This window comes from Poecilia reticulata, chromosome 21 (genome assembly GCF_904066995.2).
Source record: "Poecilia reticulata chromosome 21, P_reticulata-male-v2, whole genome shotgun sequence".
Taxonomy (NCBI): domain Eukaryota; kingdom Metazoa; phylum Chordata; class Actinopteri; order Cyprinodontiformes; family Poeciliidae; genus Poecilia; species Poecilia reticulata.
Window position 1 is genome coordinate 13,001,890 of NC_088850.1, and position 17,807 is coordinate 13,019,696.

Here is a 17,807-nt window from a genome sequence, read left to right on the forward strand (position 1 = left end):
AAGGATGCAAACCAGAGAAAAATGAGAGAGATAACATGACGGGAACTAAACGGTTAAAAAGAAAACATGAAAACAGGGTCCAATACCTTATAATTGCAGCATTGATAATTTAAGTAACTGAGGTTCCAGTAGAAGTTAAGTAACAGAAATTAGTGTTTCACTGACACCTCACTGGCTCACATACAAAAGTGTTCAGGCCAACATTGTTGCATAATTTCACATTATTAGCAAGTTAATAAATCTCACCACTAATTTAATGTAAGCATTCATGTTTATTTCTGAACATACTTGTAAATGTTACCATTCTGCTGTCAACCCTGATGCAGTATTACTGAAGTCCATTTAAATAACTTCTGACTTCTGAGCCCACAGAAGTTGTAATATTAAAACAAAATAACATCAACAATAAATCAGAGTCCAGCTACAGATTTTATTTTTTTTATCTCACAAAACCTAAATCATGCCAGCCAACCAGGGGGGTAGGAAGAGACCTATTGTTCCAAGCAGACACACAATAATGAACATCCACAGGAAGATCCGATCAATAACCATGGCAACATACTTCCAGTCCTCCTTCACCTGTGGAAAAAAAAACAACGAAGGAGAGAAAATTTAATGGAATAAAAAAACATGCCTAAGCGAAGACAGCAATCTTCTGAGATAAATGTATTTTGTTTATGAACTAGATTTTTAATGTACTGCTTTAGGACACCAGCGCTGCAATATATTCTGGAGGACTACGCTCTCAGCTTAAAGTCTGCTCCTCACTATTCCCATCCAGCAAAGTGATTTACTGAAAATTGTCAGCATCAATCAACTCACAAGATTCTTTTCTCTGGAACTCCTGATATTGACTCTCAGCTGGAGTTTTAACACGACTTTAGGTACATTAAAAGCAGACCACTAGCTCAAGAACCCAAGAATAAATGTCTCTGAAGTGACTTTTTGCCAAAAAATGATCTATTTACCTTAGTAAACCTAAAACAAGAAGTTGCTTCTGTTCTTCAATTGACTAATTTTCTAGCTGTTTTATGGATCTGACTTTCATCCATTTGTTAGTTATCAAAAAAATTCCTTGATATCTTTTTGTGAATCCTCAGCGTAATCTTTGAGATTAGTTTAACCCCCCAATCTAATCTCAATTTCCAGTATTGTAGAGCAGAGAACGAATCAAATCTGCCCTTTCACAAACATTTAATGACTTTCCTAACAGACTCTTTAAATTCTCATTGACAGGCCCCATGTCTAGTCATTGTTTACTTTTAACTTTCTCATCAGCTGGTAAATCATATCTTATTTTTATGTCTTACCTTGTTTTCATTAGCAGGAAAATAGTAGTACTGCGGTAGTTATGATAAGCAATACTCACACTGAAATCTGCATCTTCAGCTCTCAGATGGTCTGCAATGTAGTGAACCCCTTGTAACGCCCGTATTACACTTGGTGAAAGTATGAAAGGTGACTCTAACAGTGAGCTGTCCCCTTTAGGCGGCTGCTGCGGGGAGTTAAACCTGGCTCCAGACGGCTGTCTGTTTAATCCTGCAGCACCATCTTGCAAGTTTTGGTTGCTCTGGGTTTTTTTCTGTTGCAGCGGAGGAGTCAACCCCGGAGGTCTCGGAGAGGGGGGCCGGAAGGAGAAATATGACGTCAGCGTTCCAAGCTCCAGGTCCTCGTAGCAGCTTCTCTCCGGGTTTTCCAGAGTGCTCCCGTCTCTCATCCAGGTATAAGAGGTGCTGATGCAGTGGCTTGATTCATACTCTGCTATCTGCATTTGCCGCCTCTCTGCTGCTATTTGCTGTTGGAGTAGCAGCAGCCTGCGGCGCCGGCCGTCGGGCGCCGGCCTGCGCATGAACAGCCAGCGTGGGATCAGGTCCAGGAACACGGAGTGAACCCAGCGGGGCATCTTGTGAGTGCTGGGTGAGCGATGGTGCACGTTTAGCACAAACACCGTGATGACGATGGACAGGGTGACGAAGATCATAGTGAAGAGGAGGTACTCGCCGATGAGAGGAATGACGAGAGACGTGGAGGGTATGATCTCTGTTATGAGCAGGAGGAACACGGTGAGGGACAAAAGGACCGAGATACAAAGAGTGATCTTCTCACCGCAGTCTGAGGGCAGGTAGAAAACTAAGACGGTGAGGCATGAGATCAGCAAGCAGGGAATGATGAGGTTGATTGTGTAAAATAAAGGAAGCCTTCGGATGATGAAGAAGTAGGTGATGTCTGGGTAGATCTCATGGCAACAGTCGTATTTCTTTGTGTTGTATGTTCCCACGGCGTTGATGATGGCCCACTCCCCACTCTCCCAGTAGTTGTTGAGATCCACGGTGTTTTCTATCCGCTCCAGGTCGATTTTGGCTTTGTCGTAGGTCCAGGAGCCGAATTTCATTTTGCAGTTCTGCTGGTCGAAGGGGAAGAAGGTGACGTCGATGCTGCAGGAGCTTTTGTAGATGGCAGGGGGGACCCAGCGCACTTTACCGGTGTGGAACAGGTGAGCTTTGGTCATGTGGGTCACAGCAAACTCACCATCAGCACTAGAATAGAAAAAGAAGTTGCGAAAGCAAACCCAGCACTGCCGTGGCTTAGAGGGAAGCAAAGTTTAGGCACATACAAAAATCACACGCTGAAAAACTGTAACTCACTTTAAACCCCATTCATTATCTTAATCGTTATAATAGCTTCTGTTGAAGAGCCGCTATCATTTCATCAGTTTAATTTAGACAGTGATTAAACAGACTCATCGGAGCAGAACTCCATCATCAACCTGCTTGATTTTAATCTGAGTGAGGTGACTTTAGGTGCTGGGACTTGAGTCTGAAGGCTGATTTCACATGGCGATGGTGCATTCATAAAGGCTGCCTTTTTTTTAAAATGAGTGAGCTTCACCAATGTGCTAAACAGGGAGCTCATCAAATACATGTAAACAGTAATCAATTTATTATACCACTAGATGGCACTATACACATATCATAAACCTATAAATTTGTCATAGAGTCTTTGAAGATACAATAAAAATATGTATTTAATTTTTAAAGCAAACAGTTTGAATAGTCACCTGAACGATCTCCACACTTTTTACTTTTTGACAATATACATTAAAACTGGATGCTATTTGTAAACAATAATATTTGATCAAAAAGAACTATCACAGAAATAAAAAATCTTAACGAAAAATTAAAAAAAAAGAAACTATTAACTCACTTGTTATAGAGAACTATATCTGGGACCCATATGAGCTCCGATGGGACTCTGATGGACGTTACGTTGTCATAGTCAGACGGTCTCCAGCGAAGTTTGTAGTCATTCCACTCCTGGGAGAGTCAAACAGAGATCAGTGTGATCCTTGAGTTTTTATCCCTTAAGATTTTGTCATTGAAGGCAGAAACAATTCTTTAAAAAATTTGACTGTAGAAACAGGTTTTCTGACCTGCTTTAACCACACGTTAGTTGTCATCATTTGGTTTTTCTCATCCTAAACGGGAGACGCAGGAGAAAACAAAGAACAAACTAACTGAAAGTACTTAAAGATGTATGTGTAAAGTAACATTTTTGCAATCTAAATGAGACACACATGAGATCCGGTCCGTTTGGTTGAATATTATGACTACAAGCGATGGAACAAACATCTTGTTTTTTGCATATATCCAGCATTTTTGGCATGAATTTCTTTCACATCCATTCTTCCATTTGGTGTTCATGTTAGACTTGAGGTCAGATCTAAACAGTTTTACAACCAGTTTTCCGATACTAGTTTTGCCTTTCTTTCTTTATCATCATCAGTTCTTTATCATCAAATGACCAAGCAGCACAAGCATTACTGAAAACACACAGAGGATACATCAGTTCTTCCCTCACCACATCCTGTAATCACTGGTGAAAATGACACTGCGATGCTTCAAATCCTTTGCTAGATTCAGAAATATTGAATATCAACAAAAATATTTAGCATTAAAACAACAATTTTGCTTGAATCCTTTTGCATCCACAATTACAATCCTTTCATGTAACTCACCACATCAATGAGCTGGGCTATGGACAGTCCAAACTTGACTATAACCACATCAGAGATGTTTGGGACAGGTCTTGACCACTTGTTGTAACCAGAGAACAGCGTCTTGAAGAGTTCATCTTCGGCATGTGAATGGGTCTTAACATGACCAAGAACTGTGGAAAATAAGATGTTTATTTATTAAAAATACTCTTTATTAGAATTTTACAAACACATAGAGTTAATTTAGATGATTACGTTGGATCTCTGATTTCATGCTATCAAGTGTTTTCAAGTAAATATGATCATTTACACTCTTTATGTAATAATGTTTAATTTACGCAAACATGGCATCATGTTGTGGCTTGTGAAGGAAAGAGCAGGAGCTGGAAACATGGAGGTGTTTCATCACAGACGTCCAGCTGCAGTTCAGCTGTGTGAGATTTAATCTCAGTTTGAATCCAGATGTCTTGTTAGAGAACATTACAGACTGTCAGCATCAAGAGAGCCAAGGAATACAGAAGACAGATAACGTTTTAAAGACATTTTACGCAAAATTAGGTTATAAAATAAAATCCCAGGCTTTGAGCACCTTTCAGAGAATAATCTAAAAGTCGAAAGAAATTGCAGAATAAATGCAAACTAACTGGAAGTACAGGCTATGAGAGCGTTATGTATAGCAGCAGGCAAGAGAAGAAAAATCTGAAGGAGCTGGACAGAGCCACATGCCAGTGTCTGTTGAAAGAACAGCTACTCTTAATGCACTTCACACATCTGGATCCTAAAACAGTGGCAAGAATCAACACTTTCTAGAAAGAAAGCGAGAAGAAGTCCCCATTTGCAGTTTTGAAATACCCATGAAAGAGACACAGCAAACATGAGAATGAAGGTGCTTGGGTCAGATGAAACCAAAATGAAGCGTTTTGGCCTATTTGCAAATGTCCGTGGAGTAGAGGTTGCACTAGCTTTTTTCATTGATATTTTGACTAAGAGCATGAAAAAAGTCTCTGTCATAACTTACATTTACCAGTCATATTTTAAAAAACATGATAATATTGACTTATTCAACTGGATTTCATTTTCATTCAGTTTAGTTAATACTGAAAAAGGTGAGCAGGACCCCAGGTAGTTTGAGCTGGTTTTGGGTTTTGTTATTTCATTGTCCCTTCTTTCTTGTCATTCATTAGATCAGCTGTGTTTCTGTTTTACTTTGGTCCAGTTTTTTCTTAGTGATCTCAGTAGTTTATCAAGTTTATTTCTTGTGTCTAGTCCTCTTAGTTACTCTAGTTTTATTATGTTTCTAATGGGGGCGCACAGTGGCGCTGTTGCCATACAGCAAGAAGGTTCTGGGTTTGATTCCCGGCCCGGGGTCTTTCTGCATGGAGTTTGCATGTTCTCCCTGTGCATGCATGGGTTCTCCCCAGTACTCCGGTTTCCTCCCACAGTCCAAAAGCATGACTGGCAGGTTAATTTGCCTCTCCAAATTGTGCCTAGGTGTGTGCATGGTTGTTTGTCCAGTGTGTTTCGGTGTTGCCCGACGACCTGTCCAGGGTGTACCCCGCTACTCGTCCGGAACGTTAGCTGGAGATAGGCACCAGCAACGCTCCTGATCTCACTCTTGGTTACCTTCCATTATTTGTACTTTTTGTGTACATTCACTCCATGTTTCTGCCTGTGGGTCAACGCCAACCACCAAATGTGACACAGACATTAAACATTTGAATACAGGTGACTCTGAAACGATCGAATGGACATGAATTATGTAGCTGCTTGTGCGTAATTAAATGTCTGCGAGTTTTGATGTTGATCTAAAAGCTGAATCCACACTGTGCTAAACCAGAGAGTTTGTAGCTGCAGAAACTTTGGCAACTTTTAATCTTTGTGAGAGAAAGGATTTTTGTGTTTATGTTTAAGACTATTATTTTATTGTTAGACCCTAACCTTTCTGTTAATAGTTAATTGCATGACCTTTTTCAGCTCCATCTGTGTTCACTCTGGGTTTATTAGTCAGTCTGTCTTGATTTTCCTGCTCTGCTTTTTCTCCAACTGCACCACATTCCCCCGATTAGTCACTCCTGGTTCTCATGTCGCTCATTAACTCTCCCAGTAGTTAAGTCTGTCAGTTTCATCACCTTCCTGCCAGACGCTCTGTTCATCCCTGTCCATTCATCACTGCCTGCTTTTCATCGCCTGTTTTCGTCCTGACAGTAATAGTTACCGCATATTCGAGTTATTTGTTGTTCCCTGTGAGTTCTTCCACTTTTCTGGGTGTCCTGTAAGCAAATAACGAGAATGAGTCCACCCATGTCTTGTCTTGAGGCATGGATGCTTTTCCGTGCACCAGAACTGGATCTTTTCTTTTTCTTAACTGTTGGATAAATGATTTATTTTTAACTGCGTGTTTTTAACCATGTCTGTTCTTTTGGTGTCACAACTTGTGCATAAAAAGAAGCAGATTTCAAAAAGGGCCTTTGATGTATCTCATGTGCACTATATTGGAAAGGATTAAAATGTGCAATTCTGAATATTGCAATGACCATTAGTGTGCCTAAGACCTGGTACTATACTTTTATTTTTATTCTAGTTGATTACTTTAGGAGGAGTAACAGCAGCCCTTAATTAGCAAAAAATGTCAAAAGCTACCAACTGAAGACTGTTAAATTCCTCATTTATTTTATTAGCTCTAAAACAAAAGCCTTAAACTGACAGTGTGACATTTTACAATGGGTCATGCACCATAACTCATTATATTTCACTGCCCAAAATGGTGATGTGTCCTTTCTGTGACTTGCTTTCATTGTGTTCTTGAATCAGGTAAGATTTGGCATAAAGGAAAAATACTGGGCAGTATTTTGTTATATTAAATATTTTAACTTTCAACAAACAAAGAAAGAAAGAAGTACCTTTCTCTCTTTTGTTCATTCAAAAATCTTTTTCAAAATCTTAATAAAATCAGGCATATCCACATATAATCGAGGTTTAAACAAGGTCCTGCTATGTTTGCCGTTTTCTCTCATGGTGCAGAGGACTTTGCACATCTTCCCTCTGCAGGGTCAATGCCGTAAAGACCTGTGGCTACATGTAAATCTGATGCAGAGATTTAGTGCTAGAACTGACATCTTGGATGGACTTTAAACATCACGGTGCTGTTTCAGAGTAAGTATTTTATGTTTTAAAATACAATTTTCAGCATTGTTTTTCCAGACATTATCCTTCCCATATGATGGGTTTTAAAGTGGACACATAGACTCAACTACCTTCATTTGTTTATTCTAATCTGACCAATGAGGTAGCAGCTGAGGCTTCCTGTCTGGTCTCTTGACAGCCCTGGTGAGATGCGTCCATTTCCCGTGCCTCTGGGAGCAACCAGATGTGTGGGGCTAAACAAAAAAGGTTCCTGGGTACCATACATCAAAGAACCTCCTGCCAGTGGAGTCTTGAAATGAGATGACACCTTCAAAATCCAGCAAACTGGGCTTAGAAGACTGGAGGCCAGCCAGGCCCCTCGGCCAGGTCTATAAAACACTGACCCGTTTGGAGGATCGAGTCAGCAGCTTCCTTGGCCAGAGGCACTCTTGGTGAAATTGGACTGTCAAGTGCTTTTAGCAAAGAGTATAGAGGGGAACAACGTGGAACATTTTCTGGTCAAGAAAACTGCAAGGCGTCAAGTCAAAGAGCTAATCTTTGGCTTGGTGGCAAATGAACCATCTCTAGATTGTGTTTCTACCTTTTTTTTTTTTTTTTTTACTGCAGAAGTGAAAAAGGAAACATGGAGCAGGGAGATGCAGACTTGAAATGTTTTTTTTTCAAGCATCTGTTGAGAAAGTCTGCAAATTACTTGTTTGTGCATTTGAGTGAACAATTGATTCATAGTTTAAATTGGTGCAAAAAAGAGCACTCTTTTCCTTTACTGTCAATCTCTTTTCATAGAGAAAGTTTCTACAGATATCTATAAAGGCATAATGTTTTCATAAAATACATTTTCTTCAATGGTTATGCATATCGAATCCACCTCTTATTTAAAAAAATCTGAATTTGATCAGTTGTAGATTAGCAATTTTGGCACACATGCAAACATTGCAAGATGTTTGTGTGTTTAATGACTTTAGAAAGGCCACGATGCAAGTAATTTTATTATATAAAAGTGCCAGTTTGTATCAGGTGGATGGTATAAAACAGGGTTAAGAGAATAAATTGGGTGCTTGTTAAATTACAAAATACAAAAGAATTAATAAAGTGAAACATGAGGAACAAATAAAAGATACCAGCATTTGTTTTAATGAACTAAAAATCTGCACTATGGACTTTATGGCTTCTGGAGATATTGGCTGCAACATGTCTGACTAACGGAAAACAAACAGTTGCAATCGGAGAAATTTATCTGAAGGTTAGAAGGCAGTTGATTTTAATACAAATATGATCTCAAGTATCAAATCCTAATGAAAGCATTTTTTATTAATTGGTATTCTAGTGGCAGTGTGTAGGACTTGACTCCCATTCCCTGTTGTTGACCTGCTGTCTTGTTTTACATCAACCGGTGCCACAATACGGCTGTGACTAAAAGATGCAGGGACCCTGAAAGGGCAGATTTAGAAATGGACCATACAGAAAGAAAGAAAAAAAGACAAAACAATGTCATAATTTACATCTTCACCTGTTTAAAAAAGAAAACAAGAAAACCAATAAAAACAACTTACATTGCATTTTCATAATGCAACTGCACTATGTAAGGTACTAGCTTAGATGATGCCATTGACAAATACAAAATAGTGCAAAAAAAACAAAAACATGCACACACACACACACACACACACACACACACACACACACACTTTACCTTAGAGGGGGACTTGGAACTACATGACAAATTCTTAACTTGGAGGATTTTGATTATAGTGCTGTGCAGGTGTGCAGTTAAACCTACAAGTTTCTTGAGACTCAAATGCTTCCATATTGCATCAAGGGGGGCGAAGAGGGGGGGGGCTGCTATCAGGACATCCCTAGTTTGTAGCTACTACTTTAAACCAAGAAAATATCCCATGCTGGCTAATTCAATTTGGATATAGAGGTATAAAAAAAACCTGATGTGTTTGAGACACAAGAGCACAAGACCATACGAATTTTATTTTATTTTTTTTACAAAATTTTAATTAGTAAAAACGTGTTTAACAATTCAAACAAGGAAAGACCGCAGTTATTTCATTGCTTTTTACCGAGTCCAGAGATGGACGTCAGAATAAATGTAGGGCTTTTATTGGAAAATAATGTAGGTGATTGTTATTGCAATTCGCAGGTTTCGGTTCTTAATTTTTTTTTTTCAGCTGGTCTGTGTATTACATTCATGCTCAGTTTTTGCAGTACAGGAAAAACAACAACAACAACAACAACAACAACAAAAACGCTTACCTGTCTGACCCAGAAGTAGCGTCCAGACGACGATCGTCCCTTTCAGGAACAGGTGGTTGTGAATCATTTTGCGCTCTGTTAGAAAAAATAAGTCCAACTTGATCAGAGAGTAAAGCGCAGCGGTGACGATCCGTCAGAGTTTTGTCCGTGAGAGAAGCATGTGTCATCTTCGCAGCTGGGAGGCATATCCGGAAAAAAACTGCACAACTGCTGCTACATCAGAGGGAGAGGAGAGAGTGGAAAAGTGCTCCGACCAACTACTGTACCGCGGTTCAGCATTGGTAAATGTCTCTTCGGTCACCACTGAAATGTGCTTCTGTTGTGGATCTGCTATTTAATCCACAAATAGCAGATTTGTGGATTAAATCTGCTATTTTAGTAACCTAAGTGTAGGAAAATGTCCAGGCTTGCTCCGGTGCCAATTCCAAACTATTGCGCATTTTTACGCACGTTGCTGTTATCCTCTTGCTATTTCTAATGATATTCATCTGGAGAGTGGTAGATCCAACTAGCAGGGAACATGCGCCTGTATCTGGTAGGACACCTCCGGCAGTCCCTCCTCCTATTTCTCTTCCTCCTCATCTCTCTCTTTTCTCTCTCCTTCTTTCTCTTTCTCACTACGATTGCCATAAACCTTAGATGTAAAGGCAACTGAAATACCACATTTACATCTGAGCACATAAGAAAGTGTTTTATTTAAGCAATTCTTTCAAGCGTTTCTTCACTCCAGGAATCAGCTCAACTGGGATATTTCTGTGGGAAGCAGCTAGAGGGCAGACTAAGTGAATAAATATACTTGGAGATGTTTTAAGTTTTCCAAACGTGAGGGTGAACACAGAAGCTGCGTAACATCACTGACTAATGAAAAATGATTTTCATTGGAACAAACACTGTTAAATTAACAACGCAGTCCTTCTGAGACTCAGGAGAAACAGTTTCACAATCGGTTCTTCCAGGGCAAAACATTTTGAAAGATTAATCAGATGTGCTGTACATTGTATTCCCATCGGCTCCAATCAGTTTGCCTCTTCTGCTGAAGAAACGCATCCTCGCAGCACGAATGACACCTGGTGCCACCAAGTTTCACTATTAAAACTTGGGTGATCTAATAGCATTTTGTAGAGTCAAATATCTTGATTTTGGTTTCATCTGACCAGAGCAACATTCTTCTTCAACAAACGTATGCCACACTTTCTAGAAAATACATAATAGATGAACAGTCTTCTCATTCTAAATGCTTATTGTGTCGTTACTCAGGCTTTCCAAAAGACTCTTCTAGTTTGCTTTATAAATATTAGACTTGGCTCCAACTTGCTCCACAGATTGTTTCCATTTATTTCATAAACAATTCCTGAATTAAAGATAATATTTAACAAAGTCTAGCTTTTATGACTTACTCCATGAGGGGTGGATTGTTTAAACCATCATCTCCCAACTTGCAGCATTTTATTCAGCATTTTCTTTCCTGCTAACAGTTCAACTAGACATCGTTGCATCTGAGTAACAAAAACACACAAAATATTTAGGTCTGTATATCTTGGCACATAACAGTTTGCCAGCCTTTATTCACATATTTATTATTTTGCAACTGGAAACTGACGTCTGAACAGTTTCAAAACTCTGTTCATCAATTTCTCACAATGTCTTTCAGCTGCCGTGTAAATGAAACATGCAGGGCTTGGGAGGACCTCTCCAACCTGCTGGCAATGTCCGTTGCGGCGCGAAGCATCTCTTCAAAGACCACAGACTCTTCTCTTACTCTGCGGCAGAATTTGGGAAAAAAAGAAAAGAGAAGAAAACAGGTTTCAGGAGGAAAGATGAGAACAGAAAAGGCAAATGAAGGAATGTCTCTTGACCTACTGTTCATTTCCCGGGGGGTAAATTATGATTGACGTTTTCGTAATGGAAAAGACGGACTCAGAAAATGATAGCCATGTTGAAAAAAAGTGCAACTTGTTTTACATTTTACGATGTGCTTGGAGACTTTAGAATTGATCCAAATCTAACATCAAGGACACAAAAAAACAGTCATGATCCATGACAGATCGCCATCTGTGTGGGATAAATTAAGCTTACCAAATGATTCTGTTAATTGTAGAAATAAATGTTCAGGCCTGACATATTTATTTTTTTTAAATACATGCTGCAGTTTTGTCCCGTCGATGACTCAGTTTGGGCAAAGCGTTGTCTGTCAGACGGACGGTCTATCCGATGCTTAAAAATGTCTGTGTACAGCAGCAAGATTCATCGGCCCAATGGGTTTCTATATTAGCCCAAAGCACAATACCTCCACTGGTGAAAATGTTTTGTGCTGATACGCTTTATTTGGTTTATCCTGAACAAGATAGCCAAAAATTTGACACAGATAGATGTTTGTAGTAAAAATAATAACTAATGTTTTATGAAATGCTAAATCTTCTCCTCTTTTCATTGTCAGTCTGTAACTTCAACCAATACTCACTTCTCCATCCCAGCGAAGCCATCTCCCTCCAGCTGCTTTCTCAAATCTTCCTCAGCTTTCTCTAAATCCTCACTACAGCCTTTATGGTCCTCCTGGATGCTGATGATGTTTTCTTTAATCACATCTTCATATTTCTGATCCCCCAGCTCTGCTCCCACAAACTGCGCCAGGTTCTCCACCACTGCCTTGTTGGCGCGTTGAATCGTCCGTAGGTAGTCCAGCTCCTCTCGCCGGGCCTTCAGCTTTCGAGCTGAAACAGTTTCGGCTTTAGTGCTGAAGTGGACAGAGCACTTATCTGGTTGGGGTTCAAATTGGAGCGAGGGGGACGGCGATGACGGGGTTAAGAGATGGTTGTTTTTCGCACTCGCAGGCTCGTCACCAATGGCCTCCAATGTATCGTTGGTGGCCATCGAGGCAGGGAGGATGTCAAAGCCTGAACCCCAGTCGCCATCTCCACTTTGGCCAAATATCGGGGTTGCCAGGGAGATCCAGGCCAAGATGAGTTTCATCCAAAACTGCCACATGGTAGCCTGAGCAGATAAAGGTGAGTGATTGTAAATTTCATGAAAAGATGTGAAGATTTCTGAGTTTTGTAAGATCGTGAGAGGATATGGTTTGGGTTCAAGGTATGCTGTTAAAGCTTAATTTTGCAACTTTCAGATGGACGACCACCTGAACTGCACAAACATCCAATATGCCGAGGAGATACAAGAGTGACATTTGTTCATTTCAAAGAGCAGGCACGTGCAGAGGGGGGGGCAAGGGGTGCTTGAGCACCTGCCCCTTTTGCTCCTTGCCCCCAAGTGCCCTTTTGGTCAAATTTTTATTTTTATTTATTTTTTTATTATTTCCTAAGCCCTCTTCTGACACATAAGAACATGTACTAAAATTATTAGTTTTTTTGTTGGGTTTTTTTCGTAGCCGGTCACCTTGTTACCTTTGACCTTTTGCCCGTGACGCATGACGCAATTACCTCTCGCGCAGAGCGAGAGGCAAACTGCAGAGCTCAACGTAGCGAACGTTCAAGGAGGTAATGGCACTTTTGAAAAGCTCTGTAAATAAGATGATTTAATGGCTGGAAACATCTTGGAAATATAAAGTAGAGTACTTGCTCACAACCACTGGCTCTGATGTTTTTGTCGTTTCTTTCTGCTGTCACTTTTAAGCGCGCTACACTTTACATCTAGTCCATCAGCGGAGCTTGTACTCCGATTTATATGTTTTCAGTTCCACTTTTTGTATCTTCAGCACTGTGCAAATGGCAATAATGTTTGTTCAAAATCACTTCCTCAAGACGTAATGATACTGAAATATTTCCAGTAATGTTCATCTTATTTATCCAGCTGAGAATTAAACGTGGCTGCGACTCTTCTCTGATACTTACGAGGTTCATAAACCTCTGAATGTCACTCTGCATATTTTAGCAGCAATCATATTTTTCTATGTACAATTTATCAGACAACATTTTTTCAGTTGAACTTTTGTTAAATGCCACATGCAGATTATAAAATAATATACACACAACATGTCTTATTTTGCTACATACAGGTTGCTGCTATCTGAGTGACTTCCATTTAATAGAAAGACTTGCTTTAGAGACTCTTACTACGGGTAAGTAAATCTGTCCATCTACCAATTAAATTTAGTTTACTATACAAGTAGTTTTATCTGCAAAACAATCTTTCTCTCTCTTTTTTTTTTTTACAAAGACGTCTCTAAATGTGCAGAGCTGGTAGAGGAATATCACAAAATCCTTCCAGTTGTCACTGCAGCAGAGGGTTAAGCTTCATTGTCAGTTCAGACTAAATACACCCGTGTGCAACAATTTCCCTTCCTCTTTACAACTGCACACTACTTGATTTGATAATATAAAGTCTCATTGTCTATACTCGCTTATCCATGCATGGTCACATGGAGTCTGGTGCCTGTCTACAATAGTCACTGGGTTAGAGGCATGGATACACCCTGGACATGCAGTGAGTCCATCACATGGTAACCCAAAGACACAGGACAAACAGCCATAAACACACACACTTGTTGCTAAGCCCATTTAACCTGTACATTTGGACTATGGGAACTAGCCAGATTACCCGTGGTAGAAAAATGCAAACTCCATGCAGAAAGATCTGGAATCAAGACAAGTATATTTTTTTCCTGCAAGGCAGCAGTTCTAACAACTGCACCACTGTGAAGCCCCTTCAAAATACGTGTATGAGATCTCAAAGGTGTTTTGGATTCCTCAAAAGATTACAGTTTTACTGTAAATGGATGCATCAGCAGTTACCATGTCTCTCTATTTCTGTTGTGAGAAGTAAAATAGGTTAAATTTACTCTTTCAGTGGATTTGTATCATTGTTATATAAAAAGTTATTGCACAAAACTGTGCCGCCTCAGCTGTGGAGTAGAAATAAGCTTTTCACATTCTGTGGCTAGACTGTGTGGTGACTCGTGTCACGCCAAGGCTGTGAAAGCTGAAACTTCTCCTTACAGTAGAGTTTCTGTTGTTTCCAGTGGTTTTCTAAGGATCTTTCTTCTGAATGCTGATGTTCAGGTCGTCTTTTTGTCTTTCTGGGTACAAAAAGAAACAATCTAGGTTGGGTTTTTTTCAAACTACAGTTTTTGATTAACTTATGTGGCTGTCTAGGTTCCACGCTTTAGCATCTGGAAATGGAAAATTGAAATTTAATTTGAAGGCATCCACCATAAACTGCACGACAGAGATATTTCTGCTGTCAGATCGCATTTGGATTTGGCTCAAAACTTTTTAAACTCCTCAAAGCTTAGAGGAAAGTCTGGTTAGTTATTATTTTTCAGTACATCTTGTTCTGAAATCTGCTGAAACAAACATAATAAAATATTTTGCTTATTTTAAGGCAACTTGTGGTGTGGAAAGACATCCAGTCACCCATAAAACAACCAAGAGGGTTCCCTCTGCATTTCAATGGCAACTTCAATTAAGTTGCAGTGGTTTTTGTGGAAATATGTTCAAATAGGATTACTTTGGGACAATGAGGTTTACATCCTGATATCATAGTAATGCGTTTTTGCATGTGTGTGTTTGTGTGTATGGTAACAGTTGGGATGACCTGACATGTAAAATAAAGGCAGATTTAATGAGCTTTCCAGATGTGTTCCAAGTCGATGACGGCATTGCGTTACATCTGCTTCTGCAATTATTTTATCCAGTCTGCATAGACTTTTGTTATTTTGAGGATTAAAACCAATTAGCTGACCACAAACAGAAAAATGGCACATTTATTTATAAATTAAATTGGAAACCTGTCATAAAGTGGGAGCACTTCACTTTATGTTCCATAATTGTGGTGATGCAAACACTTTTTTTATTCCTACAAAACTTTGACCACGTTTGTTTCAGCACCACTAAAACAAATCCCTGTTGGTCCGCAGTGGCAGCACTGGTCTTATGACTGAAGGTAATAAGATAAAAATGTAATTCGTCTGTTCGGAAAAGACAGACAAATTTGTTTTGCAAACACCCTTGATCATTCTTCAGTGTATCACAGACTTGCAGCAGCAGTCAGTGGTCTTTGTCTTTGAAAAATGCCTTGAAAGTTAAGATGCAGGACGGTTGGGTGCAAACTGTGCTTGTGTTGGACTGCAGTGTGTAGTCACGTTTTTCTTGGCTTCACTGCAAAGGATTCGTCACAGGGAAGTGACTTTTATGGGCTGACTTTTCTCTTGGCTTAAAGCGTTTCGACAAAGGGAAAGCCGTGAGTTTGCCAAACCCTTTAATGCTTCACCTTAATCTTTAAGCGCAACAGCGTGCAGGTCTGATTAAAAATAGAAAATAGAAAAGTTCATGAGAAAATATTGAAACGTTGTTCAAGTGATTTGCGCAGTTGAAGCCAGATGTGTGTATGCTTTGCATAAAAAGATACAAACCTTTTTTCTTCTCACCAACTTTTAGTATCAGAGTTGGCTCTCTTAGCCAGATATCAAAACAATTTGAGACATTCTAGCCATTTTTTTTCCCAAGTGTTTAGAAGTCAAGAAGCTTCCTTAATATTCGGTAGAGCAGTCTTTTACACTAAAATTTTATTTATTTTTTTCTCACAGAGCGACACTTCAGCATGTGTCAGTACAGGTCTTGATTCACTGGTGCAAGTTTTGTAGGGTTAGTTTCATATAGCGTATGTGGAAAAATCTGGTTTAAAACCCTGAATGCAGCTGAACAGACATACGGTATCTCTTTTCTGAAAATGAGGCATTGGTATGAAATGATTCTGTCATTTGCAGAAATGCTTTTGGTGAATCTCTTTTTATTAATCCCTGAAATGTAGATGTGGATGCTCTTGGCTGCACACGTCCTCCTCTTTCAGTCCGGGTTGAGGAGCAAATCTGAGCGTTTGTTGGGTTGGTGCCATTCAGCTTCGTGGCCCGTCCTGTCAAAGCTTGACCAGGTGTGTTTTACAGCTGTCAAAACACATTTACTTCAGCAGCACCATGACAAGGAAGGCTCTGGTAGCCAGCAAAAAAAAAGTTGCCAGTTTTTTTCTGCTAAACACAAATAGGAGTGAAAGGGTTTAAAATGTTAAATAGTAAAAAAGACCAATATTACATTAACTTGTATAATATGTTTAACATCTTCATGGTGTGGTCAAGTCATGGATACATATATTTCTCTATTTTCAGTAAGAAAATTTTTGAATTCTCTTAGTTCAGCCCTCATCTGGAGTCGCATTTCCTCATGATTCTTTTGGTTTCCTTAAGTTTGGAAACGCTTGATTTTTTTTAACCCCATCAAACTTGTTTTAGGACAAATAAACTAGAAATACATTACTTAAAATTACAAATTACATTTTTCATGATACAAATTGTATGTTAATAGTATGGTACAGTATTTTCCCCTGGTTATTTGCAACATCAGTTCAAGTGTCTCCAGAAAATGCATGTACTTTAACATCTTATAAGTTTGTGCAAATGATGTAAGCGTCTTGACCTTAGCTGAGGAATACGTGAGGGAAAATACTGAGTGTACTCTCTATATAAAGTTTCATTCAGTCCACACATCAGACTTACCTAACTCCAGTAATTTTTGCACCTCTGGATTCTTCCACTTCTGCTCTTTCAGTCCGCCGGATCCACTCAGAAGTTCAAGAGTACCATTTACAAGCAGAAAAGAAATAACTCAGCTCTTCCCTTCATGTCAGAGAAAGAAAAGTGCAGACACGCGCAAACGCAATTAGAGTAAGTCTGGAGAGCCTGGTCGCCCTTCTGCCTCTGCATGTCTGCTGGGAGGAGTTTTATAAGGAAGGGGAATGTTTTCAGAAAAGGCTAAAACTGAGTTATTTCTTTTTTCTCCACAACGGGGAACGGAGGCTGGAAGCAGGGAGGGGAAAGAATGGGCTTAATTTACTTCACATATGGGGATTATGGTAAGTAGGCATGTGGGCTTGATAGCACAATGGAAACTTCGAGAGATCTGCATAATAAATTTTCATGGCGTTTTTCCTTAAACCCATGCTAATTATGTGCAGGTCTGAGTTTCTTGTGGCATGTTCAAAAGTCTTACATTCTCTTGGAAATTATATTCCTTCATATCTCCGGTCCAAAAACGTTTCTGTTCACGTTAACAGAAAAAAAAATTAAACTATATGTTTAAAGACAAGATTGTGTTAATTGTGCTATATTGCAAGAATTGTGTTTTGTGTTAGAAGCATGAAAAGTCTGATTTGTGGAAATTTATCAAGACACAAAATGCATAAATGCGCTAAATAATGCGAATAATGGGAGATCTCATATTTAAAGCTTTTCATACACTTACTTTACTAGGGGGCATCAATAGGAGTGTGGGGTCCTGTTTGTGAGATAGAAAGGGATGATTTTAGTTCTGTTAAAGAGTTAAAGTATCCTGAATCTGGATCATAACTGGTATAAAGCAGGAAGAATACTGGAGCCGTGTCTGTTTCAAACCTTAAAAGTCTAAAT

General features: G+C 39.4%; 1 protein-coding gene across 1 annotated transcript; it reads right to left on the reverse strand.

Moving 5' to 3' along the window:
• Positions 1-252: 252 nt before the first annotated feature.
• chrna2b (cholinergic receptor, nicotinic, alpha 2b (neuronal)) lies at positions 253-17,104 on the reverse strand. The gene is made up of 8 exons (XM_008397890.3): positions 16,899-17,104; positions 11,859-12,388; positions 9,398-11,157; positions 4,016-4,167; positions 3,431-3,475; positions 3,205-3,314; positions 1,370-2,537; positions 253-579 (listed from the first exon to the last, which is right to left on the reverse strand). The coding sequence occupies exons 3-8, from the start codon at positions 9,462-9,464 to the stop codon at positions 454-456; spliced, it is 1,668 nt and encodes a 555-aa protein (XP_008396112.1). The 5' UTR covers positions 9,465-11,157; positions 11,859-12,388; positions 16,899-17,104; the 3' UTR covers positions 253-453.
• Between the last annotated feature and the right edge of the window lie 703 nt (positions 17,105-17,807).

Coding starts and splice junctions, on each gene's coding strand:
- chrna2b (XM_008397890.3), bottom strand. CDS start 9,464: ATGATTCACAACCACCTGTTCCTGAAAGGGACGATCGTCGTCTGGACG. Junction 3,315..3,430: donor CTAACGTGTGGTTAAAGCAG/GTCAGAAAACCT, acceptor TGACTCTCCCAG/GAGTGGAATGACTACAAACT. Junction 580..1,369: donor CTGAAGATGCAGATTTCAGT/GTGAGTATTGCT, acceptor TTTTTTCCACAG/GTGAAGGAGGACTGGAAGTA.